At 50.2% G+C, this 21372-nt stretch overlaps 1 protein-coding gene across 6 annotated transcripts in view; it reads right to left on the bottom strand.

The window, feature by feature from the left end:
- RXRA (retinoid X receptor alpha) overlaps positions 1 to 21372 on the bottom strand; it is a 166374-nt gene that overhangs the window by 31680 nt on the left and 113322 nt on the right. For 4 of the 6 annotated variants that reach the window (XM_084821108.1, XM_084821111.1, XM_084821110.1 and 1 more), the window contains 3 exons: positions 17097 to 17362; positions 6652 to 6802; positions 5545 to 5724 (listed from right to left, as the gene is read on the bottom strand). In XM_084821108.1, coding sequence (XP_084677234.1) covers positions 5545 to 5724; positions 6652 to 6802; positions 17097 to 17362 — 597 coding nt within the window. Of the gene's footprint in view, positions 1 to 5544; positions 5725 to 6651; positions 6803 to 17096; positions 17654 to 21372 lie in introns of those variants that run through there. The other 2 variants (XM_084821107.1, XM_084821109.1) reach the window with 1 other exon arrangement.

The following is a 21372-nucleotide window of genomic DNA, read 5'->3' as shown; positions in this document are numbered from 1 at the left end:
ATGAGTATGTTTGGAAAAATATGAAAATACAGACGCATTTTCATGTGAAATGGGGGGAAACCCAAAGAGTGCCAGCTGAGGCAGACTAGGGTCAGAATGAGCTTCAAAGCGGAATGTGGAGAACTTCAGCAAACTCGGGCTCTGCTGATTCACAGATCCCTCGCACAGACTGACCTTTCTGAACACACAGCGTTGATCCCGACAGATCAGGCAAAGGCAGCTGCCAGGTCACGACCCAGCGGTCGCACCGAGAGCAGCACGTGCGGAGAAGAAGAGGCGGCGGCTGCCCTCTTCCACCCTTGGTGCTGGCGCTCGGCTTCCTCCACCTTCCCCTGATGCAAGCAGGGCTTGGATTTCAGTCCACAACAGCCGGGACAGGAGCCTGGGCAACTGGACCAGGGAAGGAGAAGCAGCAGCAGCAGCAGCACCCCCAGCTGCAGCATGCATCAGTCTGTCTATTCATTTATTTGGCAATATTGATAAATCACCTATGTTAGTGGTAGAAGGGAAAGATCTGAGTACTCGGCCGCAACTTGGCAACTCTAGGAAGAGCAACCCTTCTGCCTTTTTTCCTTCCAGCTTTCTTCACAATCTGGTCCTCAGGGGTTCCCTAGAAAGCCACCCGCCCCCTTGCCCTGGCTGCAACCCTTTCCCTCAACCACCATTTGTTTGGTGGTCCCCCAGCTTTTGTGCAGTTTTCCCCAATCTAAAAGACTGAAACGCTTCTCTGAAGGCTGAGTGACTGGCAGGAAGAGCTTAAAGCTCAAAGACGCGGGGGTGTTGCTCTTTTTTTTTTTGCATTTTGGCCCCGCCTCCTTTGCCGTTGGTCCCACCCACCAGTGGAATGCAGCCTCTGAGGGCTTCTCCGAATTGAAATCTGGCCATCAGGCTGAAAGAAGTTCAGCACCCCTGCCCCATCAACCTGCTTGATCTTTTGTTCCTTCTGGATGAAGAGTATCTGGTGTAGAAAAGGTGGCTGGAGACAGTTTCCCCCCTAAAACACTAAAAAATGGGGTAACCCAGTGAATCTGATGGGCATGCCGTTCCAGACCAGGGGTATTATTCAAGGTTAGTCCTATGTAGAGTAGACACACTGAAATGAATGGGACTTAAGTTAGTCACAGCTAACTTAAATCTCATTCATTTCAGTGGGACTACTCTATGGTAGGACTAACCTTGGATACCACCCTGGGACAAGGAAGGGCTTCTTCACACAACACAGAAGGAACTTATGGGATTCACAGCCACAAGATGCAAAGATGCTCATGAGCTTTGGTGGCTTTTTAAAACTCTAGGAAAAAAATCATGGCAGATAGGCGTATGATCTGACACTTCTATAAGCTGCTACTATGTGATGCTCAAAATCCTACAAGCTCGGCTTCAGCAGTATGCGAACCGAGAACTACCGGAAGTACAAGCTGTGTTTCGAAGAGGCAGAGGAACTAGAGATCAAATCGCCAACATTCACTGCATCATGGAGAAAGCAAGAGAATTCCAGAAAAACGTCTATTTCTGCTTCATTGACTACGCTAAAGCCTTTGATTGTGTGGATCACAACAAACTGTGGCAAATTCTTAAAGTGATGGGAGTACCAGACCACCTTACCTGTCTCCTGAGAAACCTGTACGAGGGTCAAGAAGCAACAGTAAGAACCAGACATGGAACAACCGAGTGGTTCAAATTTGGGAAAGGAGTACGACAAGGCTGCATATTGTCACCCTGCTTATTTAACTTATATGCAGAGTACATCATGAGAAACGCCGGGTTGGATGAATCAGAGGTCGGAATTAAGATTGCTGGGAGAATTATCAACAACCTCCGATATGCAGACGATACCACCCTAATGGCAGAAAGTGAAGAGGATCTAAAGAGCCTCTTGTTGAGGGTGAAAGAGGAGAGTGCAAAAGCTGGTTTGAAACTCAACATTCAAAAAACTAAGATCATGGCATCTGGCCCCATCACTTCCTGGCATATAGAAGGGGAAGAAATGGAAGCAGTGACAGATTTTACTTTCTTGGGCTCCAAGATCACCGCAGACGGTGACTGTAGCCATTAAATTAAAAGACGCTTGCTCCTTGGGAGGAAAGCTATGGCCAACCTAAACAGCATAGTAAGAAGCAGAGACATCACCTTGCCGACAAAGGTCCGTCTAATCAAAGCTATGGTTTTCCCAGTAGTAATGTATGGCTGTGAGAGCTGGACTATAAGGAAGGCTGAGCGCCAAAGAATTGATGCTTTCGAACTGTGGTGCTGGAGAAGACTCTTACGAATGCCCTGGACTGCAAGGAGGTCAAATCAGTCCATCCTAAAGGAAATCAACCCTGACTGCTCATTGGAAGGACAGATACTGAAGCTGAAGCTCAAATATTTTGGCCACCTAATGAGAAGAGAAAACTCCCTGGAAAAGACCCTGATGCTGGGAAAGACTGAAGGCAAAAGGAGAAGGGGACGGCAGAGGATGAGATGGCTAGATAGCATCACCGATGCAATGAATATGAATCTGAGGACACTCCGGGAGAGTGTGCAGGACAGGAAGGCCTGGCGTGCTATGGTCCATGGGGTCATGAAGAGTCGGACACGACTGAACGACTGAACAACAACAAGGGACGTATACATTTTGTCAGCTCCGTTGTGCCCGGGTTTCGCACATTGTCAGGTGCCTGTCATGCCATTGTCCGCTCATTGATGGAATCATTCTTTTTCCCAATTTCCCACATTTGTGCAAATTCACACTTGCAAAAAGGCGCAAACCCCTCCCCAAATGCACATTTTCATGCTTTAGTATATGGGGGGAAATGGCATTTTCAGCTGGGGTTTTTTTAATGTATTTACCATTAAATTTGTGTAAAATTCCGGGAAGTAAATAAACCGGTCTGCACGCTTGTGGAATCCTTGTGACTTGGGAAAAGCTGGTGCACTCCAGAATCCATGGGTCAGAGTCATAGAAATCTGAACTCATTTGATTCTGTTGCAGATTTCTCCAACACCCCTCGCTGCTAGAATAGATGATGGCATCTCCATAGAACAGGAGGTGGCTGATGCCTTCATGCCATGACTAAGGATGGGGGAGAACCTTGGTCAGTTCGCAATTCTAGGTGAACTTATCTAATTTTGAACACTCAGACCACTATGCAAACCAAACCTCAATTATTCTTCCAAATTCACCTGTCTTCAAATTTTGCAGTGGAGTCCTCTGGCAAAAAATGCATACAAAGATGCATATATTAAGGAAAATTATACTCAAAAATAGATTGTTAGGAAAATTGCTTGCAAGAAGTCTGTACATTAGGCAGAAAATGCATCCAAGAATGCATGTATGGTAAGAAATGGTGTAGAATATGCAATGAATGAACATATTAGGAGAAATGTGCAGAAAAATGGTTATTAATTGTCATGGGAATGTGTGGGATGAACCAAATGACCAGAGAAATTCTCAAAGTTCAAGAAGAACCAAGGCTTAAGATTACAAAAATGAGAAACTGAAGTGGGCAGATTCTTTCACTTCCTAACCCTGACTGCATGAGAGCTTTCCAAGAGCTTCTGCTTGGATCCTGCAAGGAACAGGATGATGGACTGGGGAGGATTTTGGCCGGGTGCAGGCAGGGCTCCTCTGAGATTCAGGCTTCCCCCTTTGGACTCGCCTCCTGGACCTGGCATCGTTCCCTCATCATTCTTTTTCCTGGCCCCTCCCTCCCTCCCTCCCTCCCTCCCTCCCAAGTAACCTTTCATCCATCACCTTGGGCGCCTTCTCCATGCTTCCCAGGGGAAGAGCTGGGCTCGACATTTCAAGCGACTGCACGCGCAAGTCCTCGAATAACCCCGTAAATCAAGCATGTCAGGTTTGCTTAGCACTCGCTGGGGCTCCCTCACCGCCCCACTTAACGAATCCACTGGGCGACACAGAGAAGGAAGCCGGCCTCTTGCAGCTAGAGCGATGCCAAAGCACCAAGGAAACTGGCCTGAGGGGTGCTCCTGTTTAGCGGGGGGCGGGGACAGCACTGGGTCTGGGGGTGGGAGGTCAGGTTCACAGCTCTCCCGTTTGTAGGCCGTCCCTCTCACCAGGGCTCAGCTGACCCACAGAGCAACCTATGAAGTAGGTCAGGCTGAGAGGAAGTGCAACACAACCTCTGGCCATGCATTGGAGCTTGGGAGCTGAGCAAGGACTGAAACCCGGGCTTCCCCCTTCACGCCCAGTGCTCTGTCCACTCGGGCACAGGCTTCCTGGGCCTTATTTGTCTCACATGGTGGTTGGTGTTGTTGCTTTGTTGTTGATGATTTGTGTCAGCCCCAGCTTTTGGAGGGCCCTTGGAGAGATGCTCCCAATGAGCCTCCTCCCTCAGCAAGTCTACCTGTACAGAGGGAGATGAGAGGGGGATGCTGGGCCACTCCACCAGCCTCGCTGGAAGACGTAATGCTTCTTTTCCCTTTCCCTCTCCATCCCTTTTTCCTTGTGTGTCGTGTCTTTTTAGATTGTAAGCCCACGGGGCAAGAACTGCATTGTTTCACTGATTATATGGTAAGCCACTTGGGGGGCCTTTTTGAGATAAAAAATACTTCAAATAAACTAATAAATGAGTAAACAGATGTGGCTTTCAAGGAGGAAAACAACCCTTAGAGGATTGCACCAAGCTCTGTGTACATCATGTGATTCTACAGAAGCATGGAAGGATGGGGGGATAACACAGAAACAATGTATTGTTTGCAAAATTCCGCTTCCTGAGAATCCCAACTTTCATTACTTCTTTAATGAAAAAATAAAAATTATTCATTAAGAAATAAAAAGCATAAGTTTCTAGTTGTTACGATTGCCGTTCAGTGCTTGAAAGAGTGTGGGCCTGGTGAAATTTCAAGCTGGAGGGGTGGCAGAATGAGATTTCTGGTGGTTAGCGGGAGGGATTCAGTGGAACATAAACTGTGTAAAGTAGTGGGGGGGGGAATGCAGGACAAATTATGTCAATTAAAGTTAAATGATGCAAATTTGCATTATTTATGCAGGCTTCAGAAGCTCACTTTTCTGGGCATAGAATTTGGTTTCCCCTGATGAGTAATTCTGGTATTCTATTAGCTCAGTATGTACAACCCCCCAGCCACCCCTGGCTGTACTGGGTTCAACCATTATGGCTTTCCGATCTGGTCTGCACATCACCCAAAATGAAATGATAGCATTCTGGACTGTGCCTCATCAAAGGACAGGAGAGGGTACATAAAGAAATAACAAGACAATGCACTCATTAACTGCTGTCCAATTGACTTGAATGGTGCAAAGGCGCAGAAGTGGAGATGTCATCATTTTTGAATGCTCAAGTAGATTTAAAAAAAAACCTCTCCATGTAGTAAGCTCATCCAGGAGAGGGCTATACACAAACATCCTCTCTTATATATTATTATATGACAGCATGGGGAGGTTTCTTTTTAATGTGGGAGAGCACTGAAAAACAGGGCACATGCCCCAGCCTGCACACACCACCTCCAGCCTGGTCCAGAATTCTGCTGCCACGTTTGGCCAGGGTGGGGTCCACTCCGGTGCCATCTTTCTTGCCTTACCTTCCCTCTTCATGCCCATGGCAAGACACTTCTGGTACCGGCAGTACTGACATCGGTTCCGCTGGCGCTTGTCAATCAAGCAGTCCTTGTTGTCGCGGCAAGTGTACGTCAAGTCCTTCCGCACTGTCCGCTTGAAGAAGCCTTTGCAGCCCTCACAACTGTACACCCCATAATGTTTACCTGTGATTGGGGGTGGGGGAGAAAAATCACCAAAAGGAAGATGTGCTCGTACTGATCCTAGGGCAGGAGTGCAGACACCCCTGAGAGCTTCCCCGAGAGCCACCACACCTAGAGAGAGATACTGTGGCGCTGGAAAGGGGGCAGAAAAGGGCGGATGAGATGATCACGGGGCTGGAGCATCTCCCCTGTGAAGGAAGGCTGCAACGGCTGGGCTTGTTTAGCTTGGAAAAAAGGAGGGTCAGGGGAGACATGAGAGAGGTGTGCAGAATGATGCCTGGTGTGGAGAATGGGGACAGGGAGACATTTCTCTCCCTCTCTCAAAATACTGGAACCCAGAGGGGTCATCCCATGACGCTGATTGGTGGGAGATTCAGGACAGATCAAAGGAAGGGCTTCTTCACACAGCACAGAGTTAAACTATGGAACTCCCTACCACAGGATGTAGTGATGGCCACCCATTTGGATGGCTTTGAAAGGGGGTTGGACAGATTCCTGGAGGAGAAGGCTATCAATGGCTACTAGTCCTGATGGCTCTGGGCTACCTCCAGTACCGGAGGGAGTGTGCCTATGTACACCAGTTGCTGGGGAACATGGGCGGGAGGGTGCTGTTGCGCTCGTGCCCTGCTTGTGGATTCCTGGTCGACAGCTGCTTGGCCACTGTGTGAACAGAAAGCTGGGCTGGATGGACCCTTGGTCTGATCCAACAGGGCTCTTCTGACATTCTTAGGTTGTTAGGTTCCCTTGAAATGGAATTTGTCCCTAAGTCTGAAAGACATTCAGCACCCCCACATGACTAGATTAATTCCAGATTAGGCACAAATAAACTAACTGTCAAAAGGTGAGAACTTGAAGATATCACCCTTTCTGCCCTGACTCATCCTTTTCACCCCGCCCATTCCAAAGGACGTTCGGCAAGACAGGCATTACCTGAAGACCGATCCCCGCAGATGGCACATATGTGCTTCGTGAAGGAGGCCATGGCGGCCGAAGGGTGTATTGGCACTTTAAGAACGCCATTGATGCCCAAAGGGGGTTTAATATCTTCTGTGCTGCTCACTGGGTTCATGGGAGAATTAAGCTGCAAGGAGAGGAAGACAAAAGAAAATGTCACCGTCAAAGATGGAAGAGAATGCACAAAGAAATAATCAGGGCAATGCACTTCAGCACAGCTGAAAGTTGCTCAACTGACTTCCCTTTCCTGCTTTTCTATGACATAACCTCTAAGTGGCACTGTCCTATAGTGAAATAGCACAAATACAGAAGTGGAAAAAGCTTTTTCTTTCACTTTCACAAATAAAACAACATTTTCCTTGCATGTAAAAAACAACAATAACAGAAACCCTCACCTAAAGTGCTCTTAAAAAACAGATGTGAAGCTGGAGGGTCACAATATCGTCTAAAGGACTCGTAAACAACTGTGCGTAGGGAATGACAAGCACACAATAAATGCCTCATGTAGAAAGCTCATATATACAGTACACATGGGAGAGGGTGAGGGTGAGGGTGGGGCTGGGCGGATTGTAAGCAATGAGGCCAGAGGGAAACTGCATGGAGGCAGTACTGACAGGGGCAATCGCATTATGAATGGTGGTCATTTACAGGCAGTTGTTGCTGATCACACAAATGTCCTGGAACTAGGTAAGCCAATTCATGCATGTAGTGCATGATTAAAACAAAAAACAAAAAACCTTTATCCTGATTCAAGCCCCTGGCAACAAAATTACACCTGTTGATGAACTCCAACTCAGCCACCTCTCGCTCTCCCTGCCTCGAGGATCTCACTAGCTCAGTTTTGATGCTGAGCAACACAAGGATGGAGAAAGAGGGAAGGAAAAAGCAGAGGCACCGGCACCAGCAGAGGGAGACCACCCGCTAATGTTGAGGCTTGGTTCTGTAAGGCGTGAGGATTATGGCAGGGATGCTGAACCTCTTTCAGCTCAAGGGCCCAATTCCATGTCAGAGAAGCTCTCTGGGGCTGCGTCCCAGTGGTGGGTGTGCCAAAGGCAAAAGGGGCATGGCCAAAACACCAGCCTGTTTTAGCTTAAAGCTCTTGGTGGCAGCCAATAAGCCTTAGGGGAGGCGTTTCAACCTTCGGAAACAGGAAAAGACTTACAAAAGCCAGGAAAATTATTTGGTGGTTGGGGGAACGGGGTGGGGAATGGCATTTTGGGGGAACCCTGGAGGGCCAGACTGAGATCCAAGGTGGTCCGGATCCGGCCCGCAGACCTGAAGTTCTGGATCCCTGCATTAGGGACTTGCACTGAATATGGGACCAGATGGAAAACAGGCACTGAAGGCTTGATATTGGGGAGGGGGGCGTGCCTCCCCCCTGTCATGCTCACACTTCGACCATGCCTGACAACATGATTCCCAGGACACACACACACACCCATTCCATTTCGATGGCAACCTGCAGAGAAAGTCTGCGCTCTCCTCCTCACCCAGGGAATCACCCCCACGCTTCAGGCCTCCCTGGTGCCCCAGCAAGACTACAGCAACTTTGCCTCTTCTTCAGTAACCACATCAGCAGAATGAGGTTGCCCCTTGTTAGACTTCCCAGCTCAGCTCTTTCCACCACTGCCACCCTCCCGCCTCCCGTCTCGAGAGCTGAAGCCGCCTGGTGCAAAACTTCCCATTGAGGCTGGCTGCTTCATTTCCTCTCCTTATTTTGGTATGGAACACGTGGGTGGTTTTCAGGGGGGAGGGAAAACCCAACTTTTACTCTCGAAACGTCCCATTTGCACAAAGACCAGCTTGAGAGCGGGGGTGGGGGTGGGCCGGAAAAGAGAGAGAGATGCAAAGGTGATGCAAGAGCCACAAATACGTCACTTGTCTCAATGCCAGAGAATCTTCTGGAATCTTTTTTTATGCTCTTTCTTAGAAAACGGTAAAACATTTGATTTTTTTACAAAATAGTGTCTGTGTTGAAATTTGGGCAGGGGGGAGTCAGAGAGAAAGTGAGTTTCTGAAAGTATAATCAGCTTCAATCCTTTTCCCTGTGAAACACCCATCAGGATCCCTATTAGGGTGGCCCCAGGTCCTGTTTTAGAGGACCGTCCTCTCTTTGAAGACGACCTTGATTTGAAGGGCTGTCCTTTGAAGGGAGGGGCCACAACTCAGTGGCAGAGCCCCTGCTTTGCATGTAGGAAGTCCCCAGTTTAATCCCTGGCACCATCTCCAGGTAGGGCTATGAAAGAATCCTGCCTGAAACCCTGGAGAGCCGCTGCTGCCGGTCAGTGCAGGCAATATGGGCTAGATGGACCCAGGGTCTGACTCAGTCTAAGGCAGCTTCTGACGTTCCTAATTCCAATTTAAAGGTAAAGACCCATCAGAACTCTTTTTGCCCATCACCAGTTAGCACCTGGGCAGCAGACTGAACAGCTAGGCACACAGCTCACCTGGTCACATGATGAGATTTACTGGTTGTCTATTTCAATTCTAAGAAGCATTTCTACATTTGCAGCTATACCTATATATTAACATATACAAATGTGTGTCCTCTTTTGGTGGGGGGGCAGTAGCGGGGCGCCTCTTTGGTTACCCATCAGTGGCCAGCCGGCAGCCATCAGCACCCCTGGAACATGGGGGAAGGGAGCCGCCCCAGCCCCACCCTTCCCTTGGCCTTTGGAGCCTGCCCCTGCTGGGGGAAACTCTCCTCTCCTCCCTGGTCCTTCACCAGAGTTTGATGCCACTTCCTGCGCCACGCAGGCAGCCTGGGGTGTTCAGCCTGTGGACTCGCTCCCAGAGAGGAAGCCGGGGAAACATCATTCTCCTCCACAGCTTATAACACTTGTTGTGGGGGATGCATAACATTGATGTGGGGAGGCTGTAGTTCTTGCCCCGCTGTCCTCCACCTTTATAACTATGCCTGCAGCCAACACTACAGCTTATAAAAGCTGAGACTCACAACCACAGTCTACCCTGGAGAGAAGTGCAGGCTTCTTTAAGAGGCAGGGAGAAGTCCTATGAACGCAGCTTCACCCTCTCAGCCACACCCTTTTCTCTCTCCTGACCAATGTGAGTGAGGAGCACTGGGGAAGAGGCGTCAGGCGAAGCAGAGGCTTCTGGCCCCAGGCCCCAGCGGTGGCTCTGGAGAGGGAAAGGCCTCTGACCGAGGTATTCCAACCCAGCATCTCACTTTGCGTGGGCTCTTCTTTTGAGAATCAGAAGGCATTCACCGCAGAACCACCAAGGAAGGCGAAAATCAGGCCCCGTTCAGCACCTTCCATCGGACTGAAGAGGGCCCCTACCATCAAACTCGAGATTACTTGACTTGCGGAGGATTGCTGCAGCATCGGAGTGCCCCGCTATCTGCTTCCTGCCACCTGCCCACCCGTACGCTGCAACCCAAAAGTTCCCCATGAGTCGGCAGAAGTCTCCGCGGCTGCCAACTCTGCTCCCATGGAGGAGAACCCCCTGAAGTTCCCCTTTTGGCGACAGGGTTGGAAACCACGGCGCCTCCCAGGCTTTTCCCTCTCCCACCCTGGCGCCCACTGCTCCTTCCTCTTCCATTTCTCGGCGCTGCAAATGGCACTCGATCGGCTGCAGATCCGGAGCGTTGGAGGGAGAACCACACAAATGGTCTAGAGTGGGGTGGACAGTGTCTTGGGCCTGCTCTGTTCCCCAGACAGCAGCTTTGGGGACCAGAAATCTCTGATTCTCTCCGATACACAGACTGATGGATGGATGGCTATAAAATATATTTATTCCATTTTATTTATTTGGCATCCCACAGCAATGAGGGCTTCACAAGTATTTTGAGTACACGAGGCATTCCTATCGTATATAGAGATGTATGGATTTTGTAATTTTCCTGTCCATTTGCGTTTCTGCAAATTTGCAGATTGTCGGATGCCTTTTGTTCCATCATCCACTCACTGATGGAATCAGAGTATTTCCAATTTCCCGAATTTGCGGATATTCACACTTGCACAAATTTGCACTTCTGCAAATGTGCAAATCCCCCAAATGTGCAAATACCCCCCAATGTGCATTTTCATGCTTTAGCCTATGCAGGAAGTGTGCATTTTCAGCTGGTGTTTTTTTTAAATTTTATATATTATTCTATGACTAAATTTGCATAAATTTCTGGAAAGTTAAAAAACAAAAAAGCAGTCCACAGGTCTGCAGAATCCATGTAACTCAGGAAAAGTGGGTCTGCTGTGGAATCCACAGGTCAGATTCATAGAAATCCAAACTCATTTGATTCTATTGCGGATTTCTCTGACATGCCTACATGGTATAACGCTGCTTTCCCCAAGCTGGTGCCCTCCAGATGTGCTGGACTGCAACCCCCATAATCCCCAGCCAGCATGACCCTGATGTTTGGACCTATAGCTCCCTTTACCAGTAGGTGGCACAGCCAATAGTGATGTGTCATGGGAGTTGCCCTGCAACACATCTTTTTGCTTCTCTTCTTTACAGGTGGAATTGAGCCATTTAAAAAAGAATTCTCTTCTGGCACGGGGCAGGCACTTGTGTCCCTCCAGATGTTTCAGCCTAGGTCCAAATTGATCGTGTTCACCATTCCGCCAGCCACATTGTCCTTGTAGCTACACAGGCTCATGCAGCTACCTGGAAGCTGGTTGTGGTTCACTCTGGGAAAACCATGAAGCGTGACCCCCCCAGGAGAATCGTCCTTAAGAAGGAGGAGGACGCCATGTGCCATTTGAGCAGCACTGAAGCATCTGCAGCCAGCGCCCGCAGCCCTCCGGGGCCTGCAGAACTACTGCCAGAAAGGCCTTAAGGGACACGAGACGTCTTCATGGGCTGGGACCGCCAGGCAGCTGGAGCTCGGGGGCCACAGCAGCAGACGGGGACGTTCCATGTTCAAGGAGGAGGCCACGTGCGTCCCCGTTCACCAAAGTGCAGCATCAAAGAAGACCAGAAAGCTGCCGTGTCCAAATCCTGCCTGAAACCAAGAGCAGCCCACTCCCTAGCTAGGTCTGGGAGGGGAAGTTGCTCTGTTGTCCCAGGGGGCTGACAAAGTGCCCAGCGTGAAGATGGAATTATTTTTTAAAAATATTTGTATTTATTTTTCAAAGATGGAATGTCTGTGGGGGAGTGTACAGAGGGCTTACAGACTGCAGCCAGAGCACATGTGCATTCTGTGCCTTTGTTTACTGTCAGGGCCAGCCCTGCCATGAGGCAGAGTGAGGCAGTCGCCTCAGGTGGCAGATTCTGGGAGGTGGCAGCTGCAAGATGCTGAAGGAGCAGCCTGCCCTGTGGAGGAGGCTGTCCAATAATCAGAACTGAAGAAAGGTGAATCTGCCAGTCTAGGCCACTTCTGTACACAGAGTGGGAGAGGGGGCCGGAATGTCCTTTGTCTCAAGCAAATGCCGCGAGGGTTGGGTTGTCCAGTGGCAGGGGAAGGCAGGTCCACTGTGTCTCCAAGGACAGGATGTTTTCCCATGAGAGTGGATGGAAACAATTCATGTAGTACGGGTAAGGAAGAAAAGGGGTATTGCTCATGGTAGAGTGAACTTGCTCCTTCCCCTTGGTGACCCCAGATGCTGAGAATCAAGCCTGCTCTTTGCTGAAATGGCTCGATATATGTTACCCAGCCTAGGATTCTGTTCCTTGGTCACACTCGAATGTGACCAAAGGTTCGTCAGCATGTTGGCAACTAGGTCATATATTCTAGTATGTGTGTTTGCACAGGAATGACCCACCCAGAAATCAGTATAGGTGGCAAAATTCCACTGCCAGAGAATCTCAGTTTCCATTTTAAAAGGCAAGCTTCTAGCCCTTATGGCTGCAAAGATGCGATCGAAATTGTGTGGACAAGGTCTGCTGAAATCCTGGAAGCCAGAGAGGTATCTGGATCAGATTTTCAGTAAGGAGGGGGAGAGTGTTTCCAGAGCTCCTTGGACCTCTCGCCCCAATTAGAAAAACAAGAATACATCATGCAAAATAGTACAAATTGCAAAAGAAAGTCAAAAGTGCATCATGTGCACAGCTCAGAGAATTCAGGTTTTCCATGGCACAGAATGTGGACAGTCCCTGGGTAAAGAATGGTAGCTTTGTTCTGGTTTGAAATATCGTCCTGGTCAAATCCAGAAGTCCAAGCCAACCCAGCATGAGTGTCCCAAAATGTGCCATCTGGAAAACAAAACAAAACTCTCCAGGGGTTCTCAAGGAGGGACAGGGAGAAAGGGGGCCAAAGAGCGGGAGGCGGAGGCAGTGGCTTCTTGGTTTGCAGTCCTCGGCATGTCTGCGTCCTTCCCTGTGTCCTTCTGCTCCAGTAGCTCCTCAGTGCCAACAAACCATAACCTGATCGCAACCGACACCTGCCATCTGATGCGTGACACCTTCCATCTGCGTCACCTCTGCTCCACAAAGGCGGGGCAGAATGCTTCATTAGCCTCCGAGCTTTGTGGGGTTGAGCAGGGCTGATGGGGGGACCGACATCAAGGTGATGGGAAGGGAGGGACAGTGCCTTCTTTGGCGAGATGCAGGCTACTTTCTTTCTTTCCCCTCCCAGATTCTGTTTTGTGAAAACTCAGGTGTGCTCCCACTGGCTGGGGCCAGGCAATCCCCCCCCCCAATACAGAAGCAAGAGAGAGAGAGGCAAGGAGATGCTTAGAGGGGAGAGACAGATTGCAGAGCTCATCAGGGCGTGAGTGACTGCAGCATCTCCTCTGGGGAAGCCACTTGAGCCTGGCCATGAGTAAATGAGAGCGATCCATTGTGCGCTGGCAGGGATTGGAGAGACCACCACACCTCTGGCATCAGGAAAAACGTCCTGACTGTTAGAGCAATATGACAATGGAACCAATCCCCTACGGAGGTGGCAGGCTCTCCCACACCGGAGGCGTTCAAGACGAGGCTGGACAGCCATCTGTCAGGGATGCTGTGGCTTGGATTCCTGAACTGAGTGAGGGGTTGGACTCGATGGCCTTGTAGGCCCCCTCCAACCCTACTATTCTATGATTCTATGATTCCACCATCCGCCGACAAGAGCGTCTCCCTCTTCCGCTCCCCCCTGCCCCCGCCACTCTTCTGTTTATTTCCGGTCCTTTGCGTCGCGTGACCCCTTCTGAAAATAGACAGAGTGCAAAGCGGTCCTCCCGGGGAGGTGCGAGCAGATGCAAGGAAGCCTTTCTTGCCTCCTGATATCTGATGCTACATGTGGCGTGGCAGAGAGAATGCCGGAGGAGGGCTTGACTTCAGGATGGGCATGCTCTGAGCATCTCCTCGCCACTCGCAGCCTGGCCCAAGTCACGGCTGACGCGGGCATGCAGTGGGCCGACTGCAACATGCGCTGCCCCTGCAAGTGGTGCGCGAAGGCTGGGGTTCGACTACAGAGAGCGCATGGGAAGCAGCGAGCGGAAGCTGGCACTCTGGATGGTGGAAAGTGGGGTCCAAATCCCCCTCGACGCTCACTGGGTGGCCTTTCGGGACAAGTCCCTCTTGGGCTGCTTCCCAGAATTGCTGTGAAAGTAAAATCCTTGTGAAAGGGGAAATCCTTACGCTCTGCTGCTTCCAGCTGGGTTGGACACTTTAAGCTTTCGTATTTTATATTGTTTTATGCAGTGCTTTGTGGTTTTAATTTTTGTGAACCGCCAGAGAGTTTCAGCTATTGGGTGGTATAGAAATGAAATGAATGAATGAATAAATTGTGAATCCCCAAAAGAGAGGAGAAAAGAGGACATGGATTTGCATAAAATGTCCATGTGCTAATTTGAATGTGCAGGTGCCAATTTAGAAATGATGGTTAGAATTTAAATAGATATATAGTACATCTCACCATGGTGCAGAAGACTGTGACCAGGAGACCTATGTGCCACTGTTACCTGTTGAGTCAGCTGCCTGGGTGCTAACTGGTGACAGGCAGCAGTTTTGTCGATTCTTTATCTTTGAATCAGATTGGATAGGACGGCCCTGCAAACAGAGCACTGCCTTTTTTGCTCTCCTGTTCTGCAATGATCTTTGGTTTCAAGCAAATAAAGATTGAACACTTGAATACAGGACTGTCCCCTTTATTTCATTTATTTCACTTATAGCCCACCTTTTTTCCTCTTGGAAGGAGCCAAGGCGGCTAACGTACTCCTTCTCCTCTCCGTTTTTATCTTCACAACAACCCTGTGAGGTAGGTTAGGCTGAGAGACCCAAAGCCACAAAGTGAGCTTCATGGCTGAGTGAGGACTAGGAACTGGGTCTCCCCAGTCCAACAGTCCACCACCATGCATGGACACCTGTTTTCCACCACAGTCCATCCTGAGCTTCTTGGAGAAAGGGAAGGGCCCCAGTGTGCGAAACACAGAGACAAGGCTAAAACTTGCCAGTCACGGTGCCCCCGTGGGTCCGAGCCACTGGCTGGGCTCCCGTGATGTCACAGAATGTTCAGGAGCTTTCTACATGGTTTGATGCTGTCAGTGGCCACCACATCACTGACGTTTTAGTTGTTTTATGGGGTGGTTGCAGTTTAATGGATGATGGCTTTAGCTGTTTAGAGTGTTGTCTGTTTCAGTTCTGTCACCTGGAGAAAGCCGTCTGAGGAACGTTGCTGTCACTTTGGTTTTACGGCTATTATCGCAGGGCACTCCTGAGAGATGCGCAGGCTGCCCTTCAGCAGAGCAGGTCCGGGCCATCTCAGCTGGGCACTGAGGAGCTCTCGAGCTCCGGCGACCTGACACCGCGCGTCGAGGGGCTCGTGCCACACGTGACGGAGCTTCCACAGGCCGGTTCCCGGATCGAGGCCTGCCTAGGAAGCCTGGGCCCAGGCCGGACCAGGCCGGGCCACCTTCTCTCCTCCCGAGAGAGAACACCATTCCCCCTGCCCTCAATCCCCACAAATCAGGCCAATAAAAAAGCCAACAGCTTGGCAGGTGCATGGCTCCCGGAGAGGATCTGGAATAAATAAAGCGGCAGCAGTTGGCCGGCGGTGGCCAATTTCTGGCTCTGCCTTTCTCCCCCCCCCCCCGCATCTCCCTTTCCCCAGGATAAATGTGCCACTCAGAGCCAAGGCGAGGGCCGCCCCAGCCCGCCGGCAACAGGTGGCGCACTCCACCAGCTCTCTCTATTTTTATCCCAAGGGCTTATCTCCTCGTGGCGGGAGGGCTTCTTTCTTTCCTTTCCTTTCTTTCAGACGTAACCTTCCATCGGCCCTCACGGCCTTGTGCCTCCCAAGGAGGAAAACGAATTGCCAGCACACAAGGAGAAAACAGGCATAACAGGCTGCCTCTGGAAGCTTTTCCCGCCCGCGCGCATCAGTTCCTCCCGCCCCTGCGCATGGCACGTGAGCTTGTCCCCCGAGGGAGGAGCCACACTGAGCCCCTGCTGGATCAGACCAAAGGTCTGCCTAAGCCTACATCCTGGTTCCCACAGCAGCAGGAGGGATGCCACCTCCCCTTATGTAGAAAGCTAGCATCTCAAGCAGAAACGTTCTAGTCTACCTCACTCCTCGCTGTGCTACTTTCTACTTACGAGGAGTTGTTTGTATTTTTTTTAATGCAAAGCAACATTCAGAAATGTGATCTGCTCCCTGCGATCTGAAGTGATACCATTCACTCTGCCGCCTTGTTCAGATTGAATAACTGCCCGTCAACTTGGGACACCACCAACCTCTGGTACAACAAGCAGGAAGGAAAATTCCCCTCTTTCCAAACAATGCATGATTTTATAGATCTCTATTGTACGCCATTTCCCAGTCCTGTTATTTCCCCCTTCAAGTTAAAATGTCATAAGAACACAAGAAGAGCCCTGCTGGATCAGACCCAGGGTCCATCTAGTCCAGCATTCTGTTCACACAGGGGCCAACCAGATGCCCACAAGGAACCCAAGCAGGACAGTGTGCAAAGCACCCACCTACCCATGTTCCCCAGCAATGGGTGCATGCTGCCTCTGGTCCTGGAGGGAGCCCAGAGCCATCAGGTCTAGCAGCCATGGAGACCCTCCTCCTCCAGGAATTTGCCCAATCCCCTTCTAAAGCCATCCGAATCGGTGGCCCTCACTGCATGGCGTGGTAGCAAATCCCACCATTTATCTCTGTGTTGTGTGAAATAGGACTTCCTTTTCTCTGCCCGGAATCTCCCATGAATCAGCTTCATGGGATGACCCCCACTCAGTTCTAGTATTATAGGACAGGGAGAAAAAGTTCTCCCCCTCCACTTTCTCCACACCAGGCATAATTCTGTACACCTCTCCTGTGTTTCCTCCCACTCGCCTTTTTCCTAAGCCAAGAAGTCCCAGATGCCATCACCTTTCCTCATCGGGGAGATGCTCCAGCTCCTCGATCATCTCAGCAGCCCTTTCCTGCACCTTCCCAACTCTGCAGTAGCCTCTTCGGGTGTCCCCAGAGCAGAAGCCCACACCCTGAGGAAGAGGGCTCTGGCTCGGCCACACAGTCCCCCCACCGCGGGGCCACTCACCTGTGGGCTGCCGGTTCCAAAGCCAAGGCCAGGGGTGGACGGTCCAGACATTGAGTGAGCCCCCATTGGGGAGCTGATGACGGAGAATGGCGGCCCCATGCCGTTGATGGGCGAGCTCAGCGTGCCGATGGGGGAGTGGAGCTGGCCAGGAGACCCCAAGGAGCCGCCGATGCCAGGGCCCATGGGTGGGTGGAGGGAAGGTGCGTTCATAGGCCCACGGCCCGTCGGAGAACTTAAGGAGGTAGAGTTGACTTGGGCAGAGAAATCTGTCGAGCAAAAGGAAGAAAGGAGCACGGTGAGTTGGAAAAGGGAACAGAAGCTGCCCACACTTCCACCAGCCCTTTGATCCCCAAGAAGAGCGATCTTGAAATAAGAAAGACGCCTCTCCAACATGGTAGTATCATCATTGTCATCATCATCATCGTCATCATTTCTGTACCGCCCAATAGCTAAAGCTCTCTGGGCAGTTTACAAAGATTAAAAACATTAAAAATATAGTATACAGAGATTAAAAACCGTTTACATAAAAAACACATGAAACAGACAATATGCACAAAAGAAACATGTATCTAAAACAACTTCAAGCAAACAATCTCAAAGCAAACAAACACAACCATAAGGCATCCCAGGACCGATTAAGATATGCTGCCAAATGCCTGGGAGAAGAGAGAGGTCCTGACCTGGCGCCGGAGAGATACCAACATTGGCGCCAGGCGGGCCTCCTCGGGGAGATCATTCCATAATTTGAAATTTAATATTGCAAAAACAGAGTCACCTTTCTGAGGAGAAGAATGCTCAAAGCTGGAGGGGCTGCTGTGAGAAGGAGGGGGCGAGGCGGTCCACTTCCAGCAGGCCAGCGGATCACGCTGAAATCTGGATCCAGCTCTTAAAATGTTGCCCCTCCTTCCAAAAGTCCCCAAAGATGCCCTCCTTTCATGGGGGGCGAATGGTCCCCCACACAAGTGAGGGAGGGATAATTGGCACATCCTTAACATCCACATTTCTTTGTCCCATGTCATGACAACTCCCCATCCCTTGGGCACAGGCTAGCCATAAAAACAATAGGAAACACGATATCGCATTCAATCCTACAGTCTGTGTCCTGTCAGTTGCCAAACGTTGTTGTAGGACACTATCAGATAACAGCAAGGCACTAAACCGCATAGCAGGCCAATAGTAAAATATCAGCTGCCAAAGACAGCCCAGCCTTAGGAATCCACAGCCTGGTAACCTCCAGGTTAGACTACTGCATTGCGTTCCATGTGGGCCCACCTTTGGAGACCACTTGGAGACGGCCGTTAGTTCTGAATGCGGGAGCGAGATTGTAAACTGGGGTGGGGGTAGGAGCAGTTATTTATTTAGGGCATTGTTAGACTGCCCTTCATCATATGAGATTTTAAGGCGGCATAAAAAGAGAGCTTATTATTATCATTATCATTATTTTATCAATATTTATATCCCACCCTTCTTCTCAAGGCACCCAGAGCAGGTATGAACCCATCTAAACACAACATTAAAAACACATTAACACTGCTAAAAGCCATAATTCTAAAGTTACAAATACACAATAAAACCACCACTGGAATTCCGATCGAAGGGCAGTGTAGACATTCCTGTAATCAATAAACAAACAGAAAATCTTGGCACCTGATGTCATTGGATGCTAAATACAGAAACCAAATATCCACTGAAAATTCAGCAACTGTTCTATATGCTTCCGGTGCCCCTATTTATGGGGCACACTTCCGGTGTTCTGATCCCTGCCCCGGGTGAGTCACTGCCCTGAACGTACCTTCAGGGGGAAATGAAGGGACTCCGTTCAAATGCTGCGTTAGGGCCAAAACAGAGATGACCTTAAATGTGTGTTGAGCAGCCGCGGCACCTTTTCGTTTTTGTTCTGGGGTATGAGCAGGGCCCCCGACCGGGACTGGTATTCTAGTGTGCAGAGGGGTGGCTTTGAAAATCGAGACTGGGCCCCTTCCATCGACTCAGGCGTAAAAATAAAAGTGACACCATTTCTTGGCAGACTCCGTGTCCTCTCCGCTTTGGCCCTTCGGGGTCAGCTGCAGCAGCATACGTGTGCATAGCGGTAATTCAGCGTCTCTGGAAGCTAAGTCTCCGACGGCTGGTGGAGGGAGAGCAGAGGAGGCTTCATCCGGCATGCATGCAATCCTGCAGCCGTCATTAGAACTCAGACAGACACCCAGTCAACCTCTCCACAGCGCAGGCGACCGTGACCAGGTGAGCGGAGCGCCTGCCTGTTCAGTCTGCTGCTAAGTGGCGACGGGCAAGAGAGTTCTGATAGTTTTTTATCCTTAAACTGGAATTCGACAGGACCGCCCTTCCAACAGAGGACGGTCCTCTGTAAAAGAGGACACCTGGCCACCCCACCTCCATCAGGCCCAGCAGGACTTGCTTCTGAGGAAACATATCTGCATGAGCAGAACTAGGCGAGTGAAGAGCCCTTCTTTTCTTCTGTGAACTATTGGAGGGTGTTACTTCTGTTCACACATCTGGTGAATATTTTACATCAGTGTTTGTGGGAGCAGGTTCAACTCCCCCCCGCTCCAGCTCTCAGTTCAGCCCAGGCCCTCTTCAGTCATGGACTGAGCCGAGTGAGGAGATTGATGGTGAGAATTTAAAAGTCAGCTTCCAGCTTTCTGGGAAGGAGACTTGGAGCAGTTCCTGGCCTATTTCCTCAACATCCATCCCATCCGCTGGAGAGCAGCCACCCTCTCCCCCCACCGCACGGGTTTATTTTGTGGACCTTTCCAAACCATCCTTGACGGGAATTCAGGAGACTGAGTTCTTCCCTCTCAGTGCTCCTATCTGACCCCACTAAATAGCACTTTGGGCATGCAGAAAAAGGAAAGGAAAGCCCAGATGGCTCCGTTTGAAAAGAAGAAGAGAAGAGAACTTCATCTTGCCTGGGCGTCCTGAGCTCTGATTGGGATGCTGAAGGAGGGTTGATTCTGGACGTTGGACCCAAAGATGAAAAGGGCCCCAAAATTACCTTTGCCTCCTATTTTTAACACACTGCAGCTTTTGTTGTATCCTGCCTTTCTTCCAAGGAGTTTGGGATGGTGCATGCCCCCACCCCGCCCTCGCTCAAAAATGTATCCTCACACAACGACCCTATGAGGTAGGCTAGGTGGAGAAGAAGTGACCAGTCCAGCATCACCCAGACAGCTTCACAGGCCTACACCTGACATCTTCTCTGCTCAGTGAGGCTGATTCTCCATTCTCAGTTTGTCCTCCAAAGGATGCTGCCAGCCAGCCACAGGTGAAGGAGAGCAAATTAAGAGCCGCTTTGGCGTCCTAATCCCTTCCGACTCTGGTGCACATTGAATACTGGGGGATCCGTTTGGAGGGCTGTTGTCTAGGAGGGCTTAAGAAGGAAAGGCACCTCTCTCTCTCTCTCTCTCTCTCTCTCTCAGCGCTTGTAATCCTGTTATGTCTACCGCTTTGGGAAAAGCACACCACCGGCTCCCTGGCCAGGAACAAAGGCAGCAGCTGAACATATTTGTGACACATGAAGAAAGGAAGGGATTACAGGGCACATCCCCCACAGGACCCTGGAATCGGCCCTCTGGCCTCACTTCTTGCCCAGAGGGCCCCCAAGTCGCCGTCAGCACATCCATCAGAAAAGAGGGGGGCAACTCATTTGCCATCTCCCCCTCCCTCCCTCCCTCCCTCCCTCCCTCCATTGCCTTTGCCTAAAGACCTCCAAAGCCTACCCTCCCAAGCTGGTCACAACCTTCTGCGCTACAGCAAGATTGACTGTATTTCCATTTCAGTTCTAATGATTCCTAAACTGCCATCTATATGTATACATTTGCATGTGCAAACGTGCATCCTCTTTTGTCCTTTTGGGGGGTGATGCATTTCCTCTCTTTTGGCAATTCATGTGGCCACCCTAGTTAGTAGGGCTTACTTCTAAGTAGGGACATGCAATGCTGGGAGTTCCATTCCATTTAAGCTGGATGGGATTCTGTAGTGTTTCCATTCTGGTAAGTGGCAGCAGACGGTAGTGGATTTTTTCCCCAGTTCCGGAAATCTTTTGCACATTTTGGGGGTGGGGGCGGGGTCCTGTGATTTGTGCGAATGGTAATTTGTGCAGATTGGATTGGAGGGGTCTTAAAGTTCAGGCAAATGGGGTCGCAATTTTTATTTTTATTTTATTGGTGGTCTTGTGCAAGCGTGCATGATCGCAAGTCTGCTTGTCCGCTACGTAGCCCTGGGGAGGCACATTCCCCTCTTGTCAACATCCTTGTCA

Source organism: Heloderma suspectum, chromosome 14 (genome assembly GCF_057233095.1).
Source record: "Heloderma suspectum isolate Gila_16-S chromosome 14, 16-S_ref, whole genome shotgun sequence".
Taxonomy (NCBI): domain Eukaryota; kingdom Metazoa; phylum Chordata; class Lepidosauria; order Squamata; family Helodermatidae; genus Heloderma; species Heloderma suspectum.
This window is presented reverse-complemented; position numbering and strand designations above follow the sequence as displayed.